This window comes from Tiliqua scincoides, chromosome 2 (assembly GCF_035046505.1).
Source record: "Tiliqua scincoides isolate rTilSci1 chromosome 2, rTilSci1.hap2, whole genome shotgun sequence".
NCBI lineage: Eukaryota > Metazoa > Chordata > Lepidosauria > Squamata > Scincidae > Tiliqua > Tiliqua scincoides.
In genome coordinates this window covers 82,205,264-82,232,269 of record NC_089822.1, presented here as the reverse complement: position 1 = coordinate 82,232,269, position 27,006 = coordinate 82,205,264, and the positions used below count along the sequence as shown (strand labels likewise).

The 27,006-nt window shown below is 44.5% G+C and overlaps 1 protein-coding gene across 1 annotated transcript in view; it reads right to left on the bottom strand.

Annotated features, from left to right (window-relative positions):
* Positions 1-7,463: 7,463 nt before the first annotated feature.
* The window catches only part of DMRTA1 (DMRT like family A1), a 32,556-nt gene continuing 13,013 nt past the window's right edge, over positions 7,464-27,006 (bottom strand). The window contains exons 4-5 of the mRNA XM_066612598.1: positions 11,411-11,870; positions 7,464-8,323 (exon numbers count right to left, since the gene is read on the bottom strand). Coding sequence (XP_066468695.1) covers positions 7,464-8,323; positions 11,411-11,870 — 1,320 coding nt within the window. The remainder of the gene's footprint in view (positions 8,324-11,410; positions 11,871-27,006) is intronic.

The window sequence follows — 27,006 nt, the reverse complement described above, 5'->3', positions numbered from 1 at the left end:
CTATGTGGTGACATGGGTGGGTTGTCAAACAGCATCTGAAGCATCATTTGATCCATCTTCTGCCTTTTTATTACCAAAAACTGTGGCCTACTTGGGAAAATTCTAGTTTAATAAAAAGTTATCATCATAAGCCATCTTTCATGTTTTCTATCTCATTATTGTAGTAAACTCTCCAGAAGAAAAATAGCCTCAAAAAATAAACCAGTGTGCCCTTAACCCATGTCCAATTATTAAAATTAGCCCGCATCAATCAATCAACAAAAGCTTTAGATGATTAACTCACCAATTAGAGCTTGTAGTTCTAAGTAATATATGTCTCCTTACCAGATATTTAGTCTATTTCCATGTCTGATAATGTCATTTTGTTTGCTTACAGCCCTGACAATAAATTCCTTCAAAAACATGCAGTGTTTGCACCAAAGATTTGGTGCAATATGTATATTGTATGCCATAGGAGAAACCATTTTTAATGCCCTGTGTTAGATACATAGAAAAATTCATTTTAGTAAATTATGTTGCACTTCATTTTAAAACTCTGATGGATTTCAGCTTCTATTTTATCTTGGAAATGTAATGATGAATCCTCGGGCTCTTGGCTGTTTGTCGAGGAAGCTGATGTTGTGGTTAAGTGACTTTTGCTGTAAATCAGAGTGTCCATTTTCAAGTCATGCATAATCAATTCATCTGTGGTGGTAGGTTAGCCACTCAGCACCCCAACTGCAAAATGGGGATAATAATATTGACCTACATTATAGGACTAGTGCAAGGATTACCAGGTAAGTTGAATGAAGTCGTTTGACAGTTCTAAAGCAGCAGTTCACAACTGTGGGTCACAAGTCGATTTTTGATGGGTCATGCACTGACGCTACCCAGAACATGCAAGGCATTCCAGGGCAGGGCAGTGCCACCGTGGCCAACAAAATGAATCACGGCAGTAAAAAGATTGAGAAGCACTGCTCTAAAGTGATGAGTGTATGCTAAGCATATATACATACATACATATAATGTGCACATTGTATTATATATTGTTACAGCTTACTGAAGCTCAAAGCTTTACCCTGAACTGGGTACCCATACTGCATTCAGCAACTATATAAATCAGTGGGAAACCATGTCTGTCTGTGTGGAAAGTCCATCTCTAACCCTTAAATGTTCATACATAGATAAAATGTAAACAAAAATATTCAAGTGAAAGACAGAACAAGGAAATCACAAAACTGGAATTCCTGATGTTGCATTGAATAGATTCACAGCCCAAACCTATCCTTTCTCCCCACGCCCCTCGCTGATGGAGTGCACGCTGCATCCATTGGAGGGAGGCAGATTGGGCAGCTTGGGAGAGAAAATTATTTCCTCTTGCCCCTCTGTAAACCTCCCACTTGTCCATGGGTCTCCGTGGACCTGCATTATAGCTGGCACAAGTCTGAGGAGAAGGGGCAGGGAGATTCCAAACAGAGGGGATAGGATGCAGCGCACACCACTGCTGCCACATCCATTGCCTCCCTGCTCCTTGTCCCTTGCCCTTCCCCACCAGTTTCACCTGTGGCCTCCCACCCCCCTGCCTACACCACTACCTTACCTGGTCCGGTGGGCACAGCAGAATCCATTGGCAAGAGCTGCAGGGCTGCTGATTGTTGAAGCAGCACTTGCAACATGGTTGGCAACAGAGCACAGCATGCTCTCCACAGCCATTATTGTATAATGTTACTTCTGCTGTTTATAATATTATAATGTATAATGTATAAAGTTACTTCTGCTGTTTAAGAGGCTCTGCTCAATAGCCCAATCCTGCAAAAGGCTGGGCTGTAAAGAGTATCCATTATTTGTTCTCAGAACAATTATTTGATACTATTTATGCTCTAGCAAAAATTATGAATGGTGCTCATGTGTCAGACCTCACTCATCAGCATGTGAAATTTGCATTTCTTTTTGTGAATGTGCTTTCTTCCTCTCCTCAGGACTCTTTGCCTTCTTGCCATGACTCACTTTGGTACATCCCAGAGCAAGCCTCAAGGTACCTAGGAAAAATTCTCCACATTGCTAGATGGAATGGTGGTATTGCAGGATGGAGCAATTTACAAAAGGAAACTTAACAAATTCCAAAAGCAAACTGAGCAGCATGGGAAGAACAATAAAGTACAGGTCATCCACAGCATGACCTGCAAATCAAAGGCCTGGCAAGACAAATTCCAGCTCTTCAAAACAGCAACTGTGTGCATCACTCTTTCTCCCCAGGGAAGGAGAAGTTGGCAGCACAAGCTGACTGGCAGCTTGTCTTGGCTTCAGCTCGGGCTTCACACCTTCTGGAAGAATTTCACTGTGCAGGCAGGCAGCCTGGGATGAAGGATAAATGACGCAGGCAGTTGTATTTCCCTGCTTCAGTTTGATGCAAGCTGTTGTACCTGTTTGGAAAATGAAGGCTCCAACCACTTTACCAATTAGAGAGCAGGCTGTGATCTCGCTCCAGAGAAAAGGGACCTATTTTGGAACTGTAGACAGCAAAGTCTCCCTTTTTTTTACTTTGAAAACAAAAACAGAAATCCAGCACACACGATGATGCTAGCTTGTGTATCAGGATCATATTTTACTCATCTTCTGCAAAATTCTGAGCTTCATCTGTAAAGGATGGCCTACTGTACAGCACACACAGCCTGAAAAGATAGTGTCTTATTTAAGCAACTTTGGAACTGTGCTGCAGTTCATGCCGATAGGCGCTGGCCATGGTACTGTTTATACACCATAAATTTAACCCAAGAGGCAGTAGAAGGATAATGTGTTTTATAAGAGCTTTCTTGTTTGCATCCAACTCTCTGGGAATTTTCTGTTCAATTAACCTCTTGATGCTTTTTAGTCAGGATAATTTATTGTTCAAACATGCTTATGATGTATGTGTATTCACAGATTGCTTTTGATGGCCTGAAGTGATTGATGTCAACTTCTTTAAGATTAAAGAAATGCAACAGTAAATATGAAATTAAGTTAATTTTGAGAAAATCAGGTTTGATTTCCTTATTCAAGAAGCTTTGAACTAAATAAGGTACATTCCTATACTTACCTAGCACTGGCATTGGGTGTTGTAAACATGCTGTAAAGCACCTTTATGGTACCTGCAGAGTAGTGACTGCTGATGCTGGGCTGGCTCTAATCAGATGTAGGGCCCAGCGCCAGCAGGAGGAGGATGTGCCACCACCGAGGGTAAGTGAAAGTGCCAGGCAGCAGTCTGGTCTCTTGGGGATGGTGAGAGTGTGGAATGAATGCAGGGAGGAGAGAAACTGGGGCAAGGGGGGGGGGTCAAACCAGCAGAGCCCTGTGCCACTGGATCCTGAACACCATGTCAGGCCAGAAGGCCCGACACTGAGGCTCTCAAATTTGGGCTGGCAAAATAGCCAGTGCAGATGCAAGGAGACCCATTGCCAGGGCTTTCCTCAGGGGAAGGGGACAAAAGTTCTCTTCCCCCCAAAAAACTCCCAGTGGCTTCCTTGCACCTGCTGGATACAGTGGTAGCCACTTTGGCACCACTGCTCCAGCAGGTGCCAGGAAGCATAGGATTGGCCTGCCCACTGCCCAACTTTTTACAGGTAACATTTAACTAGACTAAAAACGCATGCATGAATGCATGCTGCTCTTGTAGGAATAAAATCCTGAAATAATTATTACAAACTATGTTAGTGGCCTCAGAGTGGCCAAAGTTATTAGAGTGACCTAAATTATTGCAAACTCTGTCAGTGGGGATAACATTTTATCCCCTCTCTTAATGGTTTCATTTACAACATCTATAAAAAATTCTCATTTTTGAAATTTAAGTGTAATGAGCAAGGGCGGCCACAAGATGGTGATAATTTCCTGTACTTCCTTCTTCAGTAAAAGAAAGACCAGGTGTTCCACTTTTATATTTTATCTTTTCAGGTGGACACTCTTTAAATGAGCATAAGGGGTAGACTTGCATCACAAGCATTGTCCCCTCTCCAAAATATGCAAGGTCACTGAAGGTCACGACTGAGTCTATGAGTACCCACATGCACATGGCTCTTTCCACAGGAACAATGAAGGAGGAATTTCAAAACACCCTGTTCTGACATTTATTGAATGTGCATAGATAGAAGCAGAGCCTACCACTGTAGTTTAGTCTGCGCTAATATATAACACACCCCAAAGAGACCAGCTTATAGTTGTTTGGGAGTTTGACTTAGACCCGTAAGATCCAGGTTCAAATCCCTGCTCAGCCATGAAGCTTCCTGGGTGACTTCAGACAAGTCACTATCTCTCAGTTTCACCTACCTGACAGTGAGCTCCCACCCTGAGCTCCTTAAGAATCCTTAAGGTGGAACAAAAATGTAAAAAATTAAAGCACAAATGATGCTAACCTTACTAAAAGCACAATCCTTTGATTGTCTACTCAGAAGTAAGTCCCATACTATTCAGTGGGGATTACTCTCAGGAAAGTGTGCCTAAGATTGCAATCTAAACGAATAACTATTCATGCACAAAAGTTTATTAAATGCAGCAAAAAGAATAAACCCACAAATTGTTACCTACACTTTTAAATTGGACCAGCATTCAAAAAAAACATTTATGGATCTAAAACCACATTCTCCATGTAGATAAGGTGCATTAGAAGTGAGAAACGTCCTCAGGATGCGTGCCACACACAAGATAGGCAAGTTTTGCATTCCAGGCTGAGGCCCTACTTCTTTCAAGATAGCCATGTGGGAGCTCCTCTGCCACAGGCAATAGCCTGATTCAAATATCACATTGTTAGCATATTCTTTTATTGGAAAATGAACATTTGCTTTTACAATCAACATCATCCAGCCAAAAATGCTTTCATACATATGGAGTGTAATATTCTATACAAACCCCCAAAAACTCAAGATTACCACCTGGGTATTTAGCATTATGTTTATCATCAAGCAGAACAGAAGTAAGTTATTGACTGCCTTTTGCAAACTTTTGAGACACACACAACATATTGGAGCCAAGAGTGACTATAGATCTGAATGATTTACCACTGGCTCAGAAAGTTAGCAGCAAGTAGTATACTAACCCTGAATGAGTAAGCACATCAATGCCCCTCCATGGGAAATGACCGAAGAGCCTTCTTCTGTCATTATACAAGTACTATGGCTTCTTGCTGTGTTTCTGATATGCATACATTTTATTTACTTCTCAGCAAAGTCTCATAGTTTTTACAAAAGATAATTACCAGTGCCACTCATTGTCCATAAAGCTGAAACTGTTGGCAAGCACAAAAGAATGCTGACAAATTCTTGTTGATATCCAATGGATAAACTCATATGTGGGACTGACCAGTCACCTAGCAATCATCGACAACAAATGCTAATCAAATTCCAAATTTTGAACCATAGCATTTCTACAGAGGTTCTCATAGCACTTCATATGTCTTCTCAATCTTTATACCAAGCCTTTAAGGCTAATGCAACTTCTAGTTTGATTATTACACTTAAGGGCCCAATCCTAAACTGGCCCAGCACCAGCGCCGAGTTCTAATGCCAGCACTGGGTGCCATACAGCACTCGGAGAGCAGGGAATGCTGGTGCTGGGCCCCTGCCTGTCAGGCACCAGGTCCAGTGCTGGCAGGAAGAGGACATGAGAGCATGGAAGGCAGGGGGATAAGTGCAAGCACTGGGTGGAGGTGCAGCCTCTGGGGAGTGGAGAGAGGGTGGAATAAGGACGAGGGGAGGTGGGAACCAGGACTAGAGGGGAGTGGTGGAGCTCTGCTCCACCGTAGCCTGAACTCTGTGACAGGCCAAAAGGCCCAACATGGAGTCTTTCAATTCTGCGCCAGTAAGTCCCACTGCAGGGCTTCGAGATCTACCCAGGGGAGGAGTCGAAAGTCCTCTTCCCCCAAGGAGACCTCCAGCTGCTTCCCAGTGCCTGCTGGATACAGCAGTAGCCACTTTGATGGCACTGCTCCAGCGGGCACCGGGAAGCTCAGGATTGGGCTGTTATTTCCATTTTCCTTTAAGGAAGTGTAAGTGGACTACACATGTAGTTCCAATCCAGGCAATTTACAGGGCCAGACATGTTTAGCTTCAAAAGAAAAGCTCTCTTATGTGCCTTCAGACCATTCTTTGTACTACAAATAGATACCTTTCAACACATGCTTTTGATAATCCATGACTGGGAGCCCAATCCTGAGCTCAGCACACCAGCTTACCACCGGCGCAAATGTGCCATAAGGCATGTTTATGGGGCCTAGCACTGGTGCCCCATCAGTGCTAGCCCAGTAGTGGCCACTGGGCTAGCGCCAGGTGAGCACCGGAGCTTTGCAGTTGCACAGACCATTGGAGAGGTAGGTGGAGGCATGGGAGGAAGACGGGGAGAAGGTGTTCCAGGGAGGGGGGAGGCATGGAGGAGGCATTCAGGGGGAGGCTGGAGATTTGCTCCAGCAGATCCAGAGCCTCCGTGTCAGGCTGGCTGCCCGACATGGAGGCTCCTGATTCTACAGCAACCTTTGGGTGGCTGTAAAATTGAGTAGCCCCATTGAGGGGCTACTCGCTTTATCCAGGGAAAGGCGATGAATGTCCCCTTCTACCAAGGAGCCACCTGGAGTGTGCTGGATGCGGCGGCAATCATTTTTAGCACCACTGCAGCACCACATGCCAGGCAGCTCAGGATTGGTCTGTGGGACCCACAATAGTCAGCCTAACTTTCAAAAGTTGCTTATGCACCACACTTACCTATTTTGTGAGAACAGCAAACATTCACAGCATGCATTTGTTCCAGATACTGTGGGTTGTATCTAAACAGACCTAGCACAACCAGAAAGGCTAGCTTTCCAGAAAGAGCACCTCAGATTTCAAATTCAGCTCTGTTGCTATCCCCTGCTCCCATCTTACTCTGACTGGGGTGGGGTCACCTAATTTCTAAGGACAGATTTTCAGGGGACTGCATTAGGAAGAAGAGTGCAATAATGTCTTCATGTGAGAACAGAAGTCTGCTTGTGTTGCTCTTAACATAAGCCCATAGTTTTAAAATCTGAACTTTTTAATAAGTTTATTAACCGGTTCCTCATCAACAGATATGTAAAAACAAACATATATATCAAAATACCTTGAAAAAAGTTTGAAAGTTATGATTTTTTGCATTTCGGCCACGTAATGAACATTTTCAACTTGGATTTCTACCCACAACATTTTAACTGCCATTGTTTTTCAAAAATATAAAATTAAACATGTAACTTATCTTCAAAATCAGTATCAATTTTAATGAGCTCTTCACTTCTGATAGTGTGAAATTAGTTTTTTTTTTTAAACTTTATATTACTTTTCTTAGTTATCAAATTGTTCTACATCAAAATGCAGACTCTCATTTAAACAGATTTTTGGGGAAAAAACAAAAGTGAGAAACTGTTCTTAATTAGGATGGTACTTCCGAGACTTGGAATCTGAAAATGGAGTCACTTGAACAAGTACTACAAAAATGAAGATGCGGTCAAGATGCTATTTGTTCTCTTCACTAAGCCTGGCATAAATCTTGCTATTGGCAACCAGCTCTTTATTGGAGAAAAAGGATGACTCTTTGATCACTCCTGAAAAGGCATAGTCTGTAGCTGGGTGAAAAGGCAAAGCAGGAATCAGCCCAGATCTAAAGTAGGGTGACATAAATCCAGGTAAGGTTCTTCCTGGAGGTGTGTAAGCCACTCTCAGAGGCCTCATCCCCAGTCTGGGGCTTAGACCATAAATATTTACCTCACTTCCAAAGGGAGCTGGACTGGTCTGAAGAGGGGAAAATGCTGATTTATTGCCATGTGCTCTGACATCTACTCCTATTAGGCTGAAATCAGAAGAACGGCGGAAGGCACTGCATTCTGGCAAGGCAGGGATGGCAAGTTCTTGGAGTTCTTGTCTGTCTTCATTCACATTCAATATCTGCTCAATGGCTTGGACTACATCTCCTCTGCAGAACTGCAAAATCCTCTCTAACCTACTCTGCTTGTGGTTGGGGAAGACCTTGGTAAGAATATCAAGTGGGTCTCTGCGTCTTGAAGCAGCAGCAGTTGGAGGGGGAGGAACATTAATATTAGAGACAACAGAGTCTCTTGGACACTCACTTTCATTCCCTGATTCCATGTCTGAAGAAGACAGAGATGCTGAACTGTCAGTGCCTTCTACTGGCTCGTCGGGACCAGAAGAGTGAATGGGTTTCTCTTTCCCTGAAACGTGTATACCAGATGGCTTCCCTCTGTGCCTTCCACTACCCTCAGTGGCCTCAGGAGAGGAATTCAGGGAAGACGTATGTAAATAAGCTATCGAACTGCTGGATTCACTGAAACGGAAGTCATATTTCCGAATCTTCTCCTCTAAAAAAGAAAATTAGATATGATATCAAACACTCATTAGTATATAAATCACATCCAGTATTTACCTCAACACACACACACACACACACACACACACACACACACACACACACACACACACACCCCCCTTCATTCAAGATGTGTACAATATAGCAGAATTAGCAAGAGAGTCAATATATACTAATATCTCTTCCTCCCCATCCCCCAACTCATATGTTGGATATGTTCAGTCCTTTCATTCTTGGGTATTCTAAGAACATACTCAGTGGTGTCCGTTTCATGCAATGAATATTCAAACTATATGGTTAAAATTACCATATCAGAAACACTATACTGTCAGTCCAAAACATGCAACATCATACATTAGTATATGTTATCTTTTTTGCTAAAGATACATCCCAGTCAGAGCTTTTCTCACATACAAATAGTGAATGGACGTGTGTGCTCACCACATATGACATACAGAAGTGGAAATAAGCAATACCCTATATGGAAGCTCTACCTACATAGGAAATTCATAATACAGGAAGCAACTCTTGCGGCAGAATCCCAGGCATATTGACTCAAAAGTCTTGCTGTATCCAGTGGGACTTACTCCTAAGTTAATATGTGTAATATTGGTCTGCTGCTGGGCAGACCAATCCTATGCTTCCTGGCGCCAAAGTGGCTATTGCTGTATCCAGCGGGTGCTGGGAGTCTCCTTGGGTGGAGGAAGGTGACTTTCATCCCCTTCCCCAGGGGAAAGCCCCAAGCCCCGCAATGGGGCTTCTCAAGTCTGCGCCAACTATTTTGCCAACATAGACTTGAAAGACTCTGTGTTGGGCTTTACAGTTCGACGCAGAGTTCAGAATACGGTGGAGTAGAGGTCCGCCAGTACCATCTCCCTCCTGCCCCGCTTCCTCCCCCCACCACATCCTTGTTCCACCCCGCCTCCCAGAGGCTACACTGCTGCCTGCTGATTTCACATACCCCCTGGCGGTGGTGTATCATCCTCCTGCCGGTACTGGGCCTGGCGCCTGACTGGCACGGGGCCCAGCTGTCCCCACTCTCCCAGTGCCATAAATATGCTTTATGGCACGTTTACAGCACCCAGCACTGGCGCTGGAAGGGTTCAAGATTGAACCCTTATGCAACTATCCTATGGACAATTAGTAGGGAGTATGTCCCACTGAACTCACCACAATATGAGTGACAAATCTATACAACCCAAAAAGTAATAATCAAGTCAAGTATCAGACGGATAGGAAGCCTTCATTCCCCATAAGAAAAAAATATCACCAGCCCACCTCCATTTCTGCCTCTGTAACTTCCATTCAGCACAAGGTATCAGGAAGCTGACTTCCATAAAGCCCATAACAATAAGTAATACCGGTAAGAGAAAGTCATGTTTCTGTTCATTATTAAGGGGCTTCTGCAAGTCAATGTCCTGGTGGTTTGTCACCAGGTAGTTTTAGTCACCATAGCTGCCTATATGCAGAGCAGTCCACATGTCCCATTCCCTTAACCAGTAGAATAAACAGAAATAATATGCTGTATGCTTGGTTTGAATGAGGTAGGTTTAACTTCAACATTTTTAACACTGACAGGTTCCAGCAGCTGCAGTTCATGTCATGCGGTTCTTTATCATTATTTGACGTCATTTCAGTAACAAGGAACACCTTGTTAGCTACTCACAAGCTAGCTACTCACTTTCTTTAGGTAACAGTAAAACTACCCTAGCCCTTTCTAAGAACTCAACAGCTTCAATGTACTATCCCAACTATCAGGATACTCCATACATATTTGGGAGTGCCACAGACACTTGCTCCTGCTTGTGTAGCTGCATTTGAGACAAAAGGGCTAAAAAAGCCAGGCATACTAATATTTAATTAAATGTCGCAAGAGGCACCCAAGATGGTTCCAGCATTATTCTAATACAGCCTCCACTTTGATGAACTGATCCCACAACACACACACACACACACACACACACACACACTTTGCTGGATTCTGCTTTCAATTCCAGGATTCATCACAGCTCTCCACTCTTATTTGTGTGCGTGTGTGTGTGTGGGGGGGGGGGGGTATAATCTGCAACAGAACAAATCTCTCAGCTCAACACAACTATTCCCAATTCCTTCTTAAATTTTCAACAATATTGTCAAGCACAACTATGCAGGAAGTACAGAACTGTCTTATTTTGCCTTCTCATATTTGGAACATGAACAAAAATGTTCTGACTGAGATTTCTGGCTCTTCAGAACCATTTCCCATACAATCATGCACATGAACTGTACCCCCACTGCATATTGCTTTTGACACAGGAGGAAGGCACATGAGTTATACTTGGGATGTCTGGACATTGCCCTGAGCATTCTACATATGCCCTGGGAGTACAGTGTTCTAGGCATTCTCAGGGCACTGCTTATGGGGCCCAATCCTATCCAACTTTCCAGCACTGTCGCTGCCATGCCAATGGGTGGCGTTCTGTGGTGGGAGGACAATCACAGAGGCCCCCCTCAAGGTAAGGGAGTGTTTGTTCCCTTATCTCTGGGCTGCATTATAGTTGCATCAGTGCTGGAAAGTTGGATAGCATTGGGTCCTTAGAGCCCAATCCTATGCATGTCTACTCAGAAGTAGCTCCAATTATGGTCCATGGGACTTACTCCCCGGAAAGCGTGGATAGGATTGGGCCCTTAGTTTGCTCTGCCCTCGTTGCAAAAAGATGCTGGATGCCACTCAAGACAGAACAGGGACTCAAAAGGAGTAGCAACTTTAGGGGACTTTAGCTACAATCCTATCCACACTTTCTTGGGAGTAAGCCTCATTGATTATAATAGACAGGCATAGGATTGCACTCTAAGGCTACAACCCTATCCACACTTTCCTGGGAGTAAGCCCCACTGACTATAATGGGGCTTACTCCTGAGTAGACAGGCACGAGTTCTGTACCGCCTCCTCCTCCTCCAGCCTCTGCGGCTGCTACCACAGGGTAGTCCAGCCCCCCCTTTCCCCCCACGCCTCCAAGCTTCCCACCTCTCCTCCCGAGCTGGAACTCCGCGCCGTGGGTCTCGCACGAGGCCCCCGAGGCCGCCGCCGGCTCCGCGCCCCCCCGAGCGGCGGAGGGCTGCTGCCGGCCGCGGCCCTCGCTCTCCTCCTGAGCCTGCTGCCTGCGCAGCGCCACCTGGGCGGCCATGACGCGCTGCCGCTCGGCGATGAGCGCGCACTTGGCGCACAGGCAGTCCTTCCAGCGGCAGTAGCGCTTGTGGCCCTTCAGCGCCGACACCACGCCGTGGTTGCGGCAGCGCGCGCACTTCGGGCTCCGCGGGCAGCAGCCGCCGCGCTCCAGAGCCGCCGCCTGCGAGAAGCAGCTGGCCGCCGCGGCGCGCATGAAGAGGCTGGGCGAGCGGAGGAAGGAGGGCGAGCCGCCCGCGTCCATGACTCCAGGGCGCGCGGGCGCAACTGTCCGGGGATCCTCTCCAAGCTTCCCAGGTGCTGCCTCGCCGCAGGGGCGCGGCTTCCACAGTACCACGCCCCCTGCGAGGAGCAAGACCCCCACGCGCTCCCCCTGTCCCAAGCAGTGAGCACTAACAGCCCAGCCCAAGGGAGCCAGACGTGCTCCCAGGAAAGTCTACTCAGAAGTAAGTTCCACTGTGTTGAGTACACTTACTCCCAGGAAAGTGTGCATAGGACTCCAATCTTATAGCCCAACCTCATGCATGTCTACTCAGAAGTAAGTACTGTTAGAGCCAGTGGGGCATACTCCTAGGTGAGTGTGGATAGGATTGCAGCCTCAAGGGTGTGTTTGGTCTCCTTTCACTGTGAAGGTGTCTAAGATTATCTGAGAAATTCTTAAAACGAAGCTAATTCAGCATTATTATCAGGTGGATGCTAATTCAGCATTTTAAATCAGCAGCTAAGCATTACATGTGAAACGATTTTATGCTAATTCAGCATCCACCTAATTCAGCATTATTTGCAAAAATCGCAGGGACCCTTTAAATTGATCCCTATTTTTTTCCTACTGTAAAAAAAAACAAAAAAACTCCTCCATACAGCTTAGAATTAGCATTAAAAAACATTACTGTTCCTTCAGGTTTCCTTGTTCCTATCTTGTGAAGGAGTGCTGGGAGACTGGTAGGTGGGACCCTGTGGGCTACTCCAAGGATGCTCCATAACCTTGCATCTGCCCACCTCAAACCTCATCTTAACCTAGACTATGTTGGCAGCCCACCACCCCAAATGCAGGTGCTGCAGGGCAGCAGCATGTGCATTGGAGTAGGATCTGATCTGCTTCTTTAAAGCATTTTGTTACAAGTAAATGACGGTTTGAAGAGATGGTGAGATTCTAATACTGGTATCCTGGAGAAGATCAGTCTAGAAAAGGTTTAAAGACCAGCTTTATACAACAATCAGGGCACTGGGGGTGACCAAGCAGCCAGCCTCCATCAGAGTAGGAGTGATGATTTGTTTCCAGGGAACAGAGGTAAAATGGCCAGGGAGCTCCCCATGGACTCTACACTTTTTAGGTGCTGTGTCAGCCTTCCCCTTCAGTCAGGGAGACTTCTGTTAACTGAAGGCAGCAATCCAGAACCCACTTTGAAGAGCATAAGGCCCATTAATCAAATGAAGCTTAATTCTGAATAAACATACACAGATGGGTGGTGCAATTCTATCTTGTGCTGGAACAGGCAGGGGAGCAGTCCTGCGCTGTATCCAGCAGCAAGTTTCAGGCTGGCTGAAGCTCAGCCTGAGGCAAGGAGGAAAAAACTCCCTTTAACTCAGGGAGAGCCACAGTGGTCCCTATGCGTCTGCTTGGATCTGCACCATCTAAAGAGGTGCCACAGATCCAAGCAGAATGGAGCAGTCTGGAGCTGCTCTGCGCTGCCCAGGAACAGGGCTAGGATGCAGCCTTGCCTCTCACTGCTGGATTGCACCCTGAGTTGTAAAAAGTTCATTTGAACTTCTCTTCTTCTTGGGTCACTTATGAATTCTGTTTGTTTGTAAAGAATTTGAAAGACAACCAGTTGTACACTCCAGCCAATGCAGATTCTACATATGTGTTAAAATCAGCTTTATTTTAAATCAGCAGCTAAGCATTACATGTGAAACAATTTTATTCTCTGTAACTGTGTTTTGCCAGATTCCCAGTCCAAGCTTCACCAAGAGAACTTATGCCCACTTTAAGCTAATTAGCTCCCCTTCATTCCCCAGCAAAGGCCCTAGTTCTGCACTACTGCACCCCACCACCAGAGCAGCTCAACCTGCAGAGGTCATCCTTCCTCCCATCTCCTGCCAGCAGCTTCTCCAGCCACCACAGCAATACCTTTGTCCTCAACAGATCTTGGGCATTGCAGCCACACACCAATCTCCAGTGTTTCCAGAGTCTCTGTTCCAGCAGTTCTCAGAATTCCATTCACCCATCTGTCCATGTGTCAGTCAGCAGGTCCAGTAGTCCATCAGCCAGTCCAGTAGTTCCTTAATCTATTAATCCATCACTTTAGTTTTGCTCACTTTCCTCCTTCTACTACCCACACACTTTTCCTTCCTGCAGGTGCTGCTTTTAACTCTGAGGAACTTTTTGTCTCAAGTGGCTGAAGCCACTGTAGACACCACACCCTATCTCCTTGCTGGATCTTGCTTATTTCCATTACAAACTATTCAAGGTGTTGCAAAGGAAAAGAAAGGAAACTTGCAGTGATTATTAAAGTCAGATGGAATTTAACGCACAAAAACATCATATTTGAATGACACTGGTTTTGTGAAATAACTAACCAGGTTCCTGCTGGACTATTGGGGCAAGGGTGAAGCATCAAAATATCACTGAGTATTAAACACTCTATGCAGCTTGTACATTTGTCTTACCAAAAATGTTGGGGTTGAAATGAACATAAAACCTGGTTTCAAAGTTTAGTATTTGTCTTGCTTCCTATCTGTCCAATTAATTGCCCATTTAAAGTAGGTGTTCGCTGTTGTCGATATGGTGCCATTTCATCAGGGTGGCATACTATATCTGTCTTGTAAGTTGGGGTGGACAGAATTCTTGCAAAGAAAGCAGGACAGGACTAGGTGGCCCTTGGTCCGTTCCAGCCAGCCATTTCTTATGTTATTTGACAAATGTACCTCCTTAGGGTGACTTAACACATATGTTTGGTTATACCTTCACTCTTAAGAGATCCTGAGTGTTCACTTTTGCTATGTAAATTTAAAATGCAATCATGGGGATTCTAGTAAAGAAAAGTAGATTGCAAAACTGAAGTGAGTAGACTTCTGTTCCTAGGCTTCTGGAATTGAAGTTATGGGGGGGGGGATTTTCATAACTGGGCTTCCTTCTGCATGCAAAACTAGGCTGTTTCACATCTGTTATTGAAAATGGTACATCATCTTCAGCAATTGTCAGTGCTCCTGTTACCAGAGGTACTTACAATGTCATTAACTATGTTCTAATTAAAGAACCTGGCAACTGGGGAAAAAAGTTAGCTATTCATAAGGAGAGCTTTGATTAAGGGTGAAGACGTTTGCTTATTGGTTGCTTTCAGCACCCAGCTTTGGGTTTTGTGTCCTCTTTCAGACTCAATCTTTTGTGAGCACAAGATTGTTTTGATGAGGTATTGCCAGGCTTCTGGCAGAGTTATTATATATGATAAAAGGTGGCATTTCTTGATCAATGACTTCAAAGTCAAGGATTGGATTTAAAAAGCAAAGAAGCAAAATTTTGTTTAAAAACTCAATAAAGCCTAACTATTCACGTGAGCATGTCCCAGGAAATGAATTATTTTAACACATTTCATAGTTATTATATTTAGTTCTAAAAAAATTTATTGAAATTACTAAAGTAAAATAAACCCCTATCAACATAAATGTAGCACATGTAAGTCATGAATAATATTTTGTAAGTTGCTGCATCTCTCCTTAATGTATTGGGCGTTGGCTTTAAAGTGCTTGGCTTTAAAATCATCATCATCATTAGGGAGTTTGGTTAGCAGGCAATTCTTCTGTGCAAGCCCAGTGAACTAGATGTGAGCTTTAAAAGAGCTTTATCACACTGTTGCCCAGCTCTGTGGGGCTTCAGTTCCGTGGAACTTGTGCAATAACTTTCCAGGGCATTCTACCTACCCCCCCCCCCCCAATCATCCTAAAGAGGATTCATTTTGTAGAAGATTTTTCTTTCTGGGATCAAATAAACTTCAAGCCAAAGAGTAATGCAATGAGAATTCTGTGCAGTGAAATTTCTGGTTCTGGACAGGAAACCAGCATACTGCTTGACAAATGGCCTTGAAAATTCAAGAGTTTTCAAACGTGCTAGTTTGTAAATGTGACAGGAGGAGCTCCTATTCAAATACAAACATAAAAGCTCTGTTGTATGTTGCAACTCTGAGTACACTTGAAGGGCTTTCTGAGTTCAGGCATTGACTGGTGGCCTATAACTGAATGACGTAATCCTGTTCATAATTGTACAATAGCCCCCAAACAGCATACAGTATGCACTCAAGTCGTCTTTATTTCAATGCTACTAAATGGTGCACTGAGGACAAAGTGCTCAGTTTTCTGTAGCTGAAAATTACTCTGATGCACCAGACAGAATTGCACTACCATTCCCTAACATAAAGAAACTTTGATTCAAATTTCACTTTGCACTTTCTCAGCACAATCCAAATCAGGTGCTGTGCCAGCGAAGCAGTCATTGCTCAGGTGGAGCCATCCCTGTGCTGGCACTAACTGTCCTAAAAGTGCTATAAAGCAGGATCGGCAGAGACCTCCTCTGCCATATAAAGCACTTTTACACTGACTTGAGTGGAATCAGTGCTAGCAGGAAGACCTGTGCCAGCCCCCTGGCACAGCATCCGGAGCCCTTGCCATTGGCATAAGGAGGAAAGATGCCAAGCAGTGCAGGGACATGGGAGGGTGGTAGGGAGGTGGTGTTTCTGGACAGAGGTGGGGTGGATTAGGCCCAGGAGGGGCAGGATTGGCAGAGACTTCCTCTGCCATATCTTAAGCCTCCCAGCATCACACCAGGCTTCCTGGATTTGTGCCAGCTATTTAGCTGGTGAAGATCCAAGAACTCCCTGAGGCCGGCTAAGGCTCAACAAAGAGTAAGGGGAAATATATCCCTTTACCCCAAGGAGACCTCCCGCTGCCTCCTAACCTGCACTGAATACAGTGCAGGAAATGTGTCCTGGCTGCGCCAGTGCAGGTTAAGATTGGGCTGCCCATTGTACAGTGCTGGGGGGCCCCCATATATGTGAATCCCATATCCGGCGTCTTACTTATCTGCAGATCAGGTCTGTGGGGGCCCCTGGGCTCCTGCCCCCCCATCTGCACTCCCTCCGAAGGCGAGAAAAGCTCCGCTCCCCTCACCTCTGGAGGGTGTTCTGAACCCCTCAGAGGCTGTGCTCAGAATGATGATTAGAGGCAGAAACACACTACTTTTTGGCCAAAAACAGAAGTGACGTTCAAAAGGCATTAGGAAGGCTGGGGAAGGCCTCCGGGGTTCCTTGGCAAAGGCCATGGGTGGACACGTGTGACTTCTACTGGGCTTAGAAGACCCTCCAGAGGCAAGGGGAGCTCAGTTCCCCTTGCCTCTGGAGATGGGGGGCGTTCCCTTGTATCCACAGATTCAGCTATCAGTGGGGGATTCCAGAACGGAATCCCTGCGGATATGGGGGCATGCCTGTACTTTTATTCTGTGAGGGCAATCCTGTGGTTCCTAGGGGCCACTTATCACGGGTTAACTTCAGTGTAACATAATCAAGAACAAAAATTGAGAATAAAATAATAGTACGAACTTCAGAAAACATAGCAACACCACCATCCACTCCTCCAGCAACTATAGCACTAGCACTAGCATGCAACAATCAGAGTTGCATGCCAGTGACACTCCCCAGCAATGAAGTATGGACTGAGCCATACACGACGATGAACAAACATCTGTATGCTGTCACTGCCTCCCACCACACACTCGTACACAGAAAGAGAGAGAAAGAGAGCACACTCACACCCCTGAACACATCCGCTTTAGTGGTACAGACAACAAGACCTCAGCAACTACAAGTCTTCAGGAATTCTTCTGCACAGGTTTTCAAATCTTATTATATTTATGAACATTGTAATAATCATTCTTTTGCCAGCACAATACAAGTGGAAGGAAGAAGAGCAATACCACAGAATCACTAAAATACTCCTTAGGAGGAGACTTGCATAAGGAACACAAAGCAGTTGCGTAACTGCGTAACTGAGTTGCAACTGTGAGCAGCTGCGTCACAGCGGTCACAAGACCACCGCCCGCCACAACCCTACCCCCCTTGCTCACTCCTGCACCCCCTCCGAATGTGACTGAAGGGTGTTCTGAGGCCTTCAGGAGGCCTTAAAACGTCACTTCTAGTTTTTGGGGGGAAACTGGAAGTGATGCCTTTAGAAGGCCTTCTGAAGCCCAGGAAAGCCGCATGCAGCCTCCCCAGGCCTCAGAACACTCTCCAGACACAACCAGAGTGCAGCTCTGGTTGCGTTTAGAGGGGGCATTGGGGCAGCCCTGGAAGGTGTGCCCTGAGTAAGCACTCCTTCCACCTACACCACTGACACACAGACATTCCTGAGAGAAAAGTTCAAAGAATTATGTGGGTGAGAAGCCTTTTGCCAGGACTGGAAAAGGAGGAACCTGGGCAATAAATAAATGAAATCACATATGGACACTCACATAACCCAGCCCTGTCAGCTAACAGCACAAGCCTCTTATATAGAGAACAGGCAACACAGGTCCATGTCATACAAGGGGATGATAAAAGCAAGGCCAAGCTTATCCTTGGCGTGTCTCATCAACAACAGGGAGGGAGTGGGTAGGACAGAACCATTCCATGTGCTGTGCAGAACAGCATTCAGCCATAGCTGTAAGCAGGCAAACGATGGTGAGACAATTGTCCTCTCCTGCCTCCAAGTTCCAGCTTGACACCATAGCCAAGAAGGCTGCACACATCTGTCAACAGTGATGGCTGTAGCTTCTGTTTTAGTACAAAGTACCTGAGTTAATAACCGCTGCTTCCTGGAAAAACCGCAATAATTCAGGCTGCAATCCTAACCACACTTTCCTGAGAGTAAGCCCCATTGAACAAAATAGGACTTACTTCTGAGTAGACCTGGTTAGGACTGTGCCCTTAATCCCTTATCTATAATTTAAACTTTAAAAAAAAAATTGTTTATTTATTTTTAAAAAACACTTTCAGTATCCTTCCTTTATGATTCACATAGTATGACAATGACAGAGTATGACATCGACCCTAGTTGGACAACCAAAGACACTTCTTAGAGGGAGATAAAAAAAGTATTGCTTCTCTTGTTGTGGTCAATTATGCTACAAAGCCCATTGTCCTTATTTCTGTTCCATAGCATTTCAGGTCTGGCAAGATTCCATTTCCCTCCTTCCATAAAGTTCTCCCAGCATGACAGACCAACAGGCAACATAACACATACTTTGTGTAAATACCTGGTTTATTTCCATTGACTGAGTGTTCCAGCCACTCTCAGCTTCTTTGTAACTTTTCACTCATGCATTCAGATGCCTGATGGGAAAGCTTGAAGGACCAGAAAGGGAGCTTGACAGATTCCACTTCCTTTCTCAGCAGACCACCATGGATGCTTGCACAATTCTCTTAGAACAATTTCAGCAGCTGTGTAGTACTCATGGTTTAGATTCCTTTCAATGTCATACTTACACCTAGATTCTCAGTCTGATGACTGAAAGAAATCGGATCAAGAAGAAGATATTCTTGTTGGAGTGCAGATTTAAAAGTCACTAAAGGCTTTCACAGATTTACAAAAGGCTATAATATGCCCTAATTTTAATTTACCACAACTTTCATATAAATAAGAGTTTTAGGTTGCAATCCTGTGTATACTTTTGTGGGAGTAAGTTCCATAAAATTCAGAGGGGCCATTCCTACACTAGTAAAGCACATACAGGTATAACCTAATTATCCACGGATTTTTTTACCTGCAGTTTTATCTGAACGAGATGAGAAGGGCCCTTTAAATTAAAGGAAAAGAGTCATTCAACAATAGTCTCATTAATGCGGCAGAGGGCAGCCAGCTGACAATCCATCATTCATTCTCTCTCCAGGCACGTAGAACAGCTTCACTAGAACAGCGACCACTAGAACACTAGTGACTAGAACACTTGAACACTAGAACGTAGAACAGCGACCCCTCCCATCCCCCTGAGCACAGTGAAATCAGGAAAGAACAATAATCACTTGGCATTCTTGCCCAGTGCAGCGCTCTGGGTGAAGGGAGGGGTTGCTGGCTCAGAGTGAAGCCTTTCTAAGAGACTGGAGAGAGACTGATTGATGGATTATCTGCCTAAGGTTTCTGTGTTTTTATATTGCTGAGCAAAGAGACCTTGTTTTTTAAATGGATTTGCTTTAATGTGATTTTTGCCATCCACATGAGTTCTGGGAACTGAACCCTTGCAAATACCAAGACTCAACCTGTATATTGGTTTTTAACAACCCAATCTTGAACCTGGCATTGCCCAGGGTTCCAGTGATGCCAAAATGGCAACCACCAGATCCTGTGGGCAATGAGGCTACTGCTGGGTTCTGCCAGGTGAAGAGAACATTTAATTCCTTTCCCCTGGAACATATCAGCCAGAGGCAATTGGTGTCCTTGGCTCTGCATCCATGTTTCAATGTCGCCACCCAGCCTGGGAGGGGGTTATGATTTGGCTGCACTTCCCTGCCCCTGCCCCTTCCTGGGCTCTGTCCTCCCCTCCCTCTGCACTGTTCCGCCCACTCCCTGTCACTTCCTGCACCCCAAAAACACTCACCTCCCAACACTGAGGTGCAGCACTGGTGCTCCCTACTTCCTGGGTGTCCCAAACATGGCAGCAGCACTTGCAGTAATAGAGCTCAGGATTGGGCTCTAAAGCATTTTAATGCTAACCATAAAGAATCCTGTAGTTGGTGTGGGTATTGAGAAGTCCCTTAGATCTCTCTCTCTCTCTCTCTCTCTCTCTCTCTCTCTCTCTCTCTCTCTCTCTGGGGAGCCAGAATGAATTCTAAACCAGTTTAACTCTGCTATCTTTCTGGTTCAATAGGGCATGTTTCTGGTTTATATGCAATAGACTGAGCCACAAGGTTAAAACATACTTCACTCTCTCTCATTAAGGAGGCTATTGTTAAAGGACGGTTCAGTTATTTAAACTGTGATTTTAAAGGGATGCATTTTTCCCCTTCTCCAGGGATTAGCACATTCCTTCTCCAGTGGCCATTCGTGTTGAGTCAAATCCATGTATAAAAAATCAGTGTATAACAAGGTTGGACCTGTAGTCAAAATTACCTTCAATCCACAAAATGAACAAAGATCACAGTATGAGAGATACACAGGAACCAAGGTGACTGAGAGCCTGATCCTGAGGTCAGACCTCAGTTGCAAACGTGCCATAAGGCACGTTTGTGGGGCTTACTGCCGGGCTCCCACCGGAGCTAGCCCAGCTCAAGCCTCTGTTTTATTATTTTGGGGGGGTTGCTGCCTGCAATAACACCCCCCCCCACAGATAAAGCAGTGAGATTTTCAGCCCTCCCCAGTGCCCATCTTACCAGCTCAAGCCTCTGGTTTATTCTTTGGGGGGGGGGTGCTGCCTTCTGGAGTATTTGTTGAGCTCAGCTTTCATTAGATGAGGACCATGCAGCCAGTCTTGCATTCCCCTTTGCCTGACTTGACCAGGAACTAAGGCACGTTTGCTTACTCTTGAGTAAATGCGACCGTGTGGCTTACTTTTGCTTCCCATAAGGCTCAGTACATTCATCTGCTTGTAGGGAGGGACTTCCTTCTTGGGTTTTTTTGGGGGCTGCTTTCATTGGATAGGAACTATTCTGGTGGCATTAGATTCCTCTCAGCCTGCCCTTTCTGAAGAACTATGGCAAGTTCACCTACTCACGAGTAAACGTGCAATATGGTTCAGTTTCATTTTCCATAGGGTTCAATGCATTTTTTTGTTTCAGGTTTTTGGGCCATAACTTTTGATGAAATTGATATATTTCAATCTGGTTTTTTGCATTGCATTCCGCTGGAATTTCCTCATCCAACGGTATATGGCATGATGGAGTTACTCCTAGCCTCCGTGATGTTAGCGATGTTGGGGCATTTGTGCTGTTACACCCTCCCCAAGGGTGGTATCCGGGGTGGACCGCCCCCCGCCCCCGCTAGCTACGCCACTGTCACATCATACTTCAGATGTTTACGGGGAACAACATTGCGCATACCAAAGGAAGACAGAGCCTGAAGAAAGTCTGTCTTAGTTCAAAACTTTGGCTCCAACTTAGCAAATTAGCATCTGCATACAAGGTTCTAATGAGCTTCAGTAGCTGATATGGTTCATGAATCATGTGCTTGGTCAGTTAGGTGATAAATCTTGTTCAAGTTTGTTTTCAGTTTTAAACAAAGTTCAATAGAAATACATTTTTAAGAAAAAATATTGGCGGGACAAAATGTCTGTTACTTGGATAGGATTACATTCCAAGTCCCTATCTCATTTTTTGTTTCTGAGGGGGGAAAAGTCAAGAGTGGAAAACACCACATAATAAACAGAAAACCATTAGTTTTCCCTTGAAGTAACCCAAAAGCAATGTGATTGTTGCTTTGAGAAGCATATTTTGCCAGTTCAGGGCCTCAATCTCATTTTTATGTTAATTAAACTTCCACTCAACATACCCTCCCTTTCTCTCTTGCCTACACTCTTTGGAAAGCCTGCTGTGACTGAAGTGTGATAATAAGCCATAAAGGTCTCACACCTGCCCAGAGACCCCAGGGGAAAAACAACACACACACACTCATGAATGACCTATGGGGAGTATGGGTCAGCTGTTGAGAATGTGGTTAATTTTGAAGCAAAGGCTAATGACAGGGTAAGGCAGCCTGCTGATGAGAAAACCCCAGGCTTTTAAGTCCTTGCTTCCTAGTCTTGACACTGACTGAATAAGACAAAAGTGTGTGTGAGGGGAAAAGGTAAGAATGAAAGAAGGAGCGTTAATAAGGGTGTTACTGATGAACAGGTGAAAAGATACCCCTGTTCTGAGATATCAACTCAATGACAACCAATTACCTAGTCTTCTTAGGGGCATTTGCTAGCTTTTACAGAAATAAGCTGGATAGAGATGGAATGATTGCCAAAACTCTCCTTTACCCCTTGATTATCTCATGTACAACTCCCAGGTTTCTTTTTGAAGACACAACCCAAATTTCTATGAATGCAGTTCTTTGAGGGCATTTCCAGATAGCTCACAGAAGGAACAGTATGTCGGCTTCTCTTCACTCTGCATTCCAGGCTGGTCAGCATGATCTACACCTCGGTATCCACTCATTTGACTCACCACTGATACCTAAGTCTACCTTTAAATGCCTTATGACAAGGGGGAAAAAGCACCAAAATCCTATCTTCGCGCTGTTAAATACAGTCGTGCAACGCTTAATGTCATGATCCCCATCGTCAAGCAGTGCTCGACGCAATGCGGACCCTCCACAGGGAAGGGGATGCTCCACTTCCCTCCCCTCCAGAGGGTTGACTGAGCCTCCAAGAGGAAGCACATGTCTGAGCACTGCCTCTGCAAGGCTCAGACTGAGGGAAATCGCGCCTCTTGCGTGACATCCGGTTTCATGTTCACTTTGCATTTGGAGGGTGGGGGTGTGCGCCGCTGACGAGCAAGTGACCACATGTGGTAATCAGATATGCAATCCCGGCATAAGCCAGTACATCGCAAAAGGGCACACACTTGTAATTTTAATTCCATTCCATTAGATTCCATTACTCACCCCATCTAGTGGTTGAATGTGGTGTAGAGTCTATACAAATGTATTCTGGGGCGACAATAGAGGAGCAAGAAACCCAGAAAAGGGTCTTTAAAGCTATTTTTCCACTGATTTGGTATCCACTGATTTTTTTATCTGCTAGGGTTTCTGGAACGGAACCCCAGTGGATAACAAGGCACAACCTGTATAGTATTTTCCAGAGACATCATCATCCAAGCTAATATTAGAATAATCAAAACTAGGCTTCCCACCATAGAAAGTCACCATTACTTTGTTATTACTAGACGAATAAACTTCCGATGTACAGTTTACCATGGTGTAGAATATGTTACTGTTGCTTTAAAGCAGGGGTGCCCAAACCCTGGCCCAGGGGCCACTTGAGGCCCTCATGGGCTCCCAATCCAGCTCGTGGGGAGACCCAAGTCTCCAATGAGCCTCTAACCCTCCAGAGACTTGCTGGAGCCCATGCTGGCCTGATGCAAATGCTGTCAGCGTGAGGATGACTGTTTGACCTCTCACCTGAGCTGTGGGAAGAGGGCTCCCTCCACTACTTGCTGTTCCACATCTGTGATGCAGCAGTGGCAGCAAAAGAAAGGCTGCCTTGCTTTGTGCAAGGCCTTTTATAGGCCTTGAGCTACTGCAAGAACATCATTCATTCATATAAGTTCCATCTCTAATAAATTGATTTATGTAAATTTATTCAAATTTTAAATGTAAATTAATTCTTTTTGTCGTGGCCCCCAACATACTGTCAGAGAGATGATGTGGCTCTTCTGCCAAAATGTTTGGACACCCCTGCTTTAAAGCTTACTTTCAGAAAACCTTAGAGACTTAGGGAATCACATAACTAAAACCCAATTCCATACTTAAATATTATAAAAGACAGCATTGAGGTAATCATGATTGGAGGACAAGAGCCACTGTTACTCTGTAGCACGTCCTTATGAAGGGGCTGCAGCACTGTAGCAGAGAATGTGCTTTGTATGTATAAGTTCTGTATGTATAAGCACTGTAGCATAGAATGTGCTTTATATGTATAAGTCCTGAAATCTTAAGGGGAGTTGGGAAAGGCCCCCCCCCTCCAACATCCTCGAGTTGCTATCTGTCAATACTAATGAGAGACCATCCTGACTGAGATGGGCCAATCGTCTGAATTTATATATTCATTTCATATACAGGTATGCGCCACTTAACGACGGGGATATGTTCTCTGATCCCCGTTGTTATGCAATTAGGTCATTAAGTGAACATTCAGTCCAATCTATTGCCTTTGTTATGTAAACAGACACTCCCTGCCAGAAACTAGCTGGCTGCACAGGCTACTGGCGATAGCCTCTTCTTTGCATTAAGAGCTTCTCTGTTGTGTAAACAGACACTCTGCTGCAGGCTATGGGAGACACAATTGCCCCATTAAGAGCATCTTTATTGTGCTTTGACCACTGTCAATATGCAGTCTGTCATTAAGCAATCAGTTGTTAAGCAGTGCATGCCTGTTTCTGCCCTCTGCAACATGACATGGCCCACTCTTCTTGTAGGTCAGGAGTTCCCAAAAGTACCAGTACCTCAGTGTCCTTCATCCACAGCACTGTCATGGTGGCACGTGATCACATGATAATTGTGTGAGATTTTTTTTTTTTAGAGCAGAAAAAGACAAATACAACACAAACTAAATAAATAATAATAAAAGACAAACACAAACTAAAACTACTAAGCTACAAAATATAATACAAAACTACAAAACTTAACACAACACTTAACACAAAATTTAAAAACTTCCACTTATCTCTACTACAGACATCTATAATAAGATCTACTTTTATACTGTTTAGTTCAATAAGATTTGACCTTACTATTAGAACTATATTAAATCTATCTCTTTGTTTCGATCTCCAAACCCACAGGTATATAATTAATTGTTGTCTAAGCTCTGCAGAAAGACCACAAATGGCTTCACAAATGGAGCTCCGGCGCTCACTCAGCAGTAGCCCAGCGCTGACTAGTGCGGGGCTACCGCTGGCATAGCACCAGTGCTAGGGCTCGCAAATGTGCCTTATGGCTTGCTTGCGACAGTGCGCGCCAGCGATGAACCAGCGCTCCAAGCTTAGGACTGGGCCCTGTGCCAATGTGGCATGCACTGCATCCTGCAGTGGGGAGGCAGTCAAGGGGGTCTCTTCAATGTATGGGCATGTTTGTTACCTTACCTTGGGGCTGCATTGTGGCTAGGTCAGTTCTGGAAAGTTGGTGAGGATTGCACCCTAAGTCAACACTGTTTGACTAAAACAGGCTGCCAAATGCTGAGGCTTCCAGGTGAGTCTGTCACATTAAAAGACAAAAATCAGTGGCAGGGTTTTGTGACAGTGGAAGAATCTGTTGTAAAATGGCAGCCAACAGAGTTCTGTAATCAATCAGCTGCTTAGTCACTGTGGGCTTTCTCAGTGTGTTTTCTTATTTTGTTTTTCTGGTCAATTTGTTTTTTCCTTTGAATTGTTGATTGACCTTTCTTGTACCATCAGTTTTCATCCTGAAGACTGAAATATATTTGGTTTTAGTTACCTTGAGCTTTTCTTTTTAAAACTGGAAAGATGGAATACAAATTCTCAGATAAATGAACGAGAGGCAAATATCTACCTAAGAGAAGAATGCCATCAATCTTAAACTTTTGGGTTACAGTATTTGAGGCATGTACTGTCAAGCCATATGTCGAACCATAAACAGCAGGACTGCATACAGAATGAGAAGGAATAGGAGCTCAACTAGGTTCTTTTAATAAACAAGAGGAAAGATGTAAGTACCACACCGAAGAGTTATTCAGAAATAAGATCAAGCAAAATGCTTCTGTTTTAATAAGTAAGCTGTTGAAAATACCATTTCATTATAGTCTTTATAGCCAGCAGTGAGAGAATGTAACACTACTCCAACCTCACAATCAATGCCAGCAGAATTAAAATGCTAGAGTTACACTTTTTTCATCCTAGGTTATTAGTTGCTGGGAAGGTATCACATTTTGTATTCATAATTGGAACAATACAGGACCAAAACAAAAGACATCTGAACATACAATGACAATGATTCCTTGGCAGCAGAATTTGCTTGGTTTTGCCCCAGGGTAAGCTGAAGCTTTTGAATGTTCTGCTAGAGATACAAACATTAGAACAAATATTGGAGTGTGTGTCTTGGCAGCCTCACATAATTCTTATGGCAGATACTGCACCCCTCAGTGGCATACAAGCAACAAAAATCAGGTCTTTACATGTCAAGATGTTGCAAAACTAAGGAAGAAATTTTTCTCTGAGCTTTGCCTGAGCTCACAAAATGGTTCTGATCCAGAAGTAGGACCAGCCCAAGGCCTCCAGTGCCTGAGACAGCATGCCAAAGGTTGCACCAGCCTCTGTTCCTCCCAGCTCTTAGATTGGAAAAGGAAGAGGGCGATAAAGTGGAAAGAGGAAGTGTGAAGGTAAGGGGGAGTAGTGAACTTGGGCACTGGTTCTAGCCCACTACTCCTCTCCTCCACACTTGCCCTTCCATCCCCCCTTCCTTTATCAATCGAGGATGTAGAAGGAGTAGTTTGTTCAGCTTCATCCAGCCAACGCCCAGCATTTTTTCTGCACCTTCAGGAGAAACCAAGATGAAATTATTCAAGTCTTCTTCTTCTTCTTCTTCTTCTTCTTCTTCTTAATATTATTATTATTATTATTATTATTATTATTATTATTATTATTATTATTATTTGCATATCGCAGCTACCCATACTTTAGCTGGACTTGGTATTAATTACTAGTCGGTCCCCACCCAGGGGCCTAGGATGTCGCAATGTATTTACAAATATTGTGTGCTGAACCAAGCAGGGTAGCTTTTTGAATTTGACCAATAGTAATTTTGTCAACGTTCAGATGTTTTAAATGTAGTTC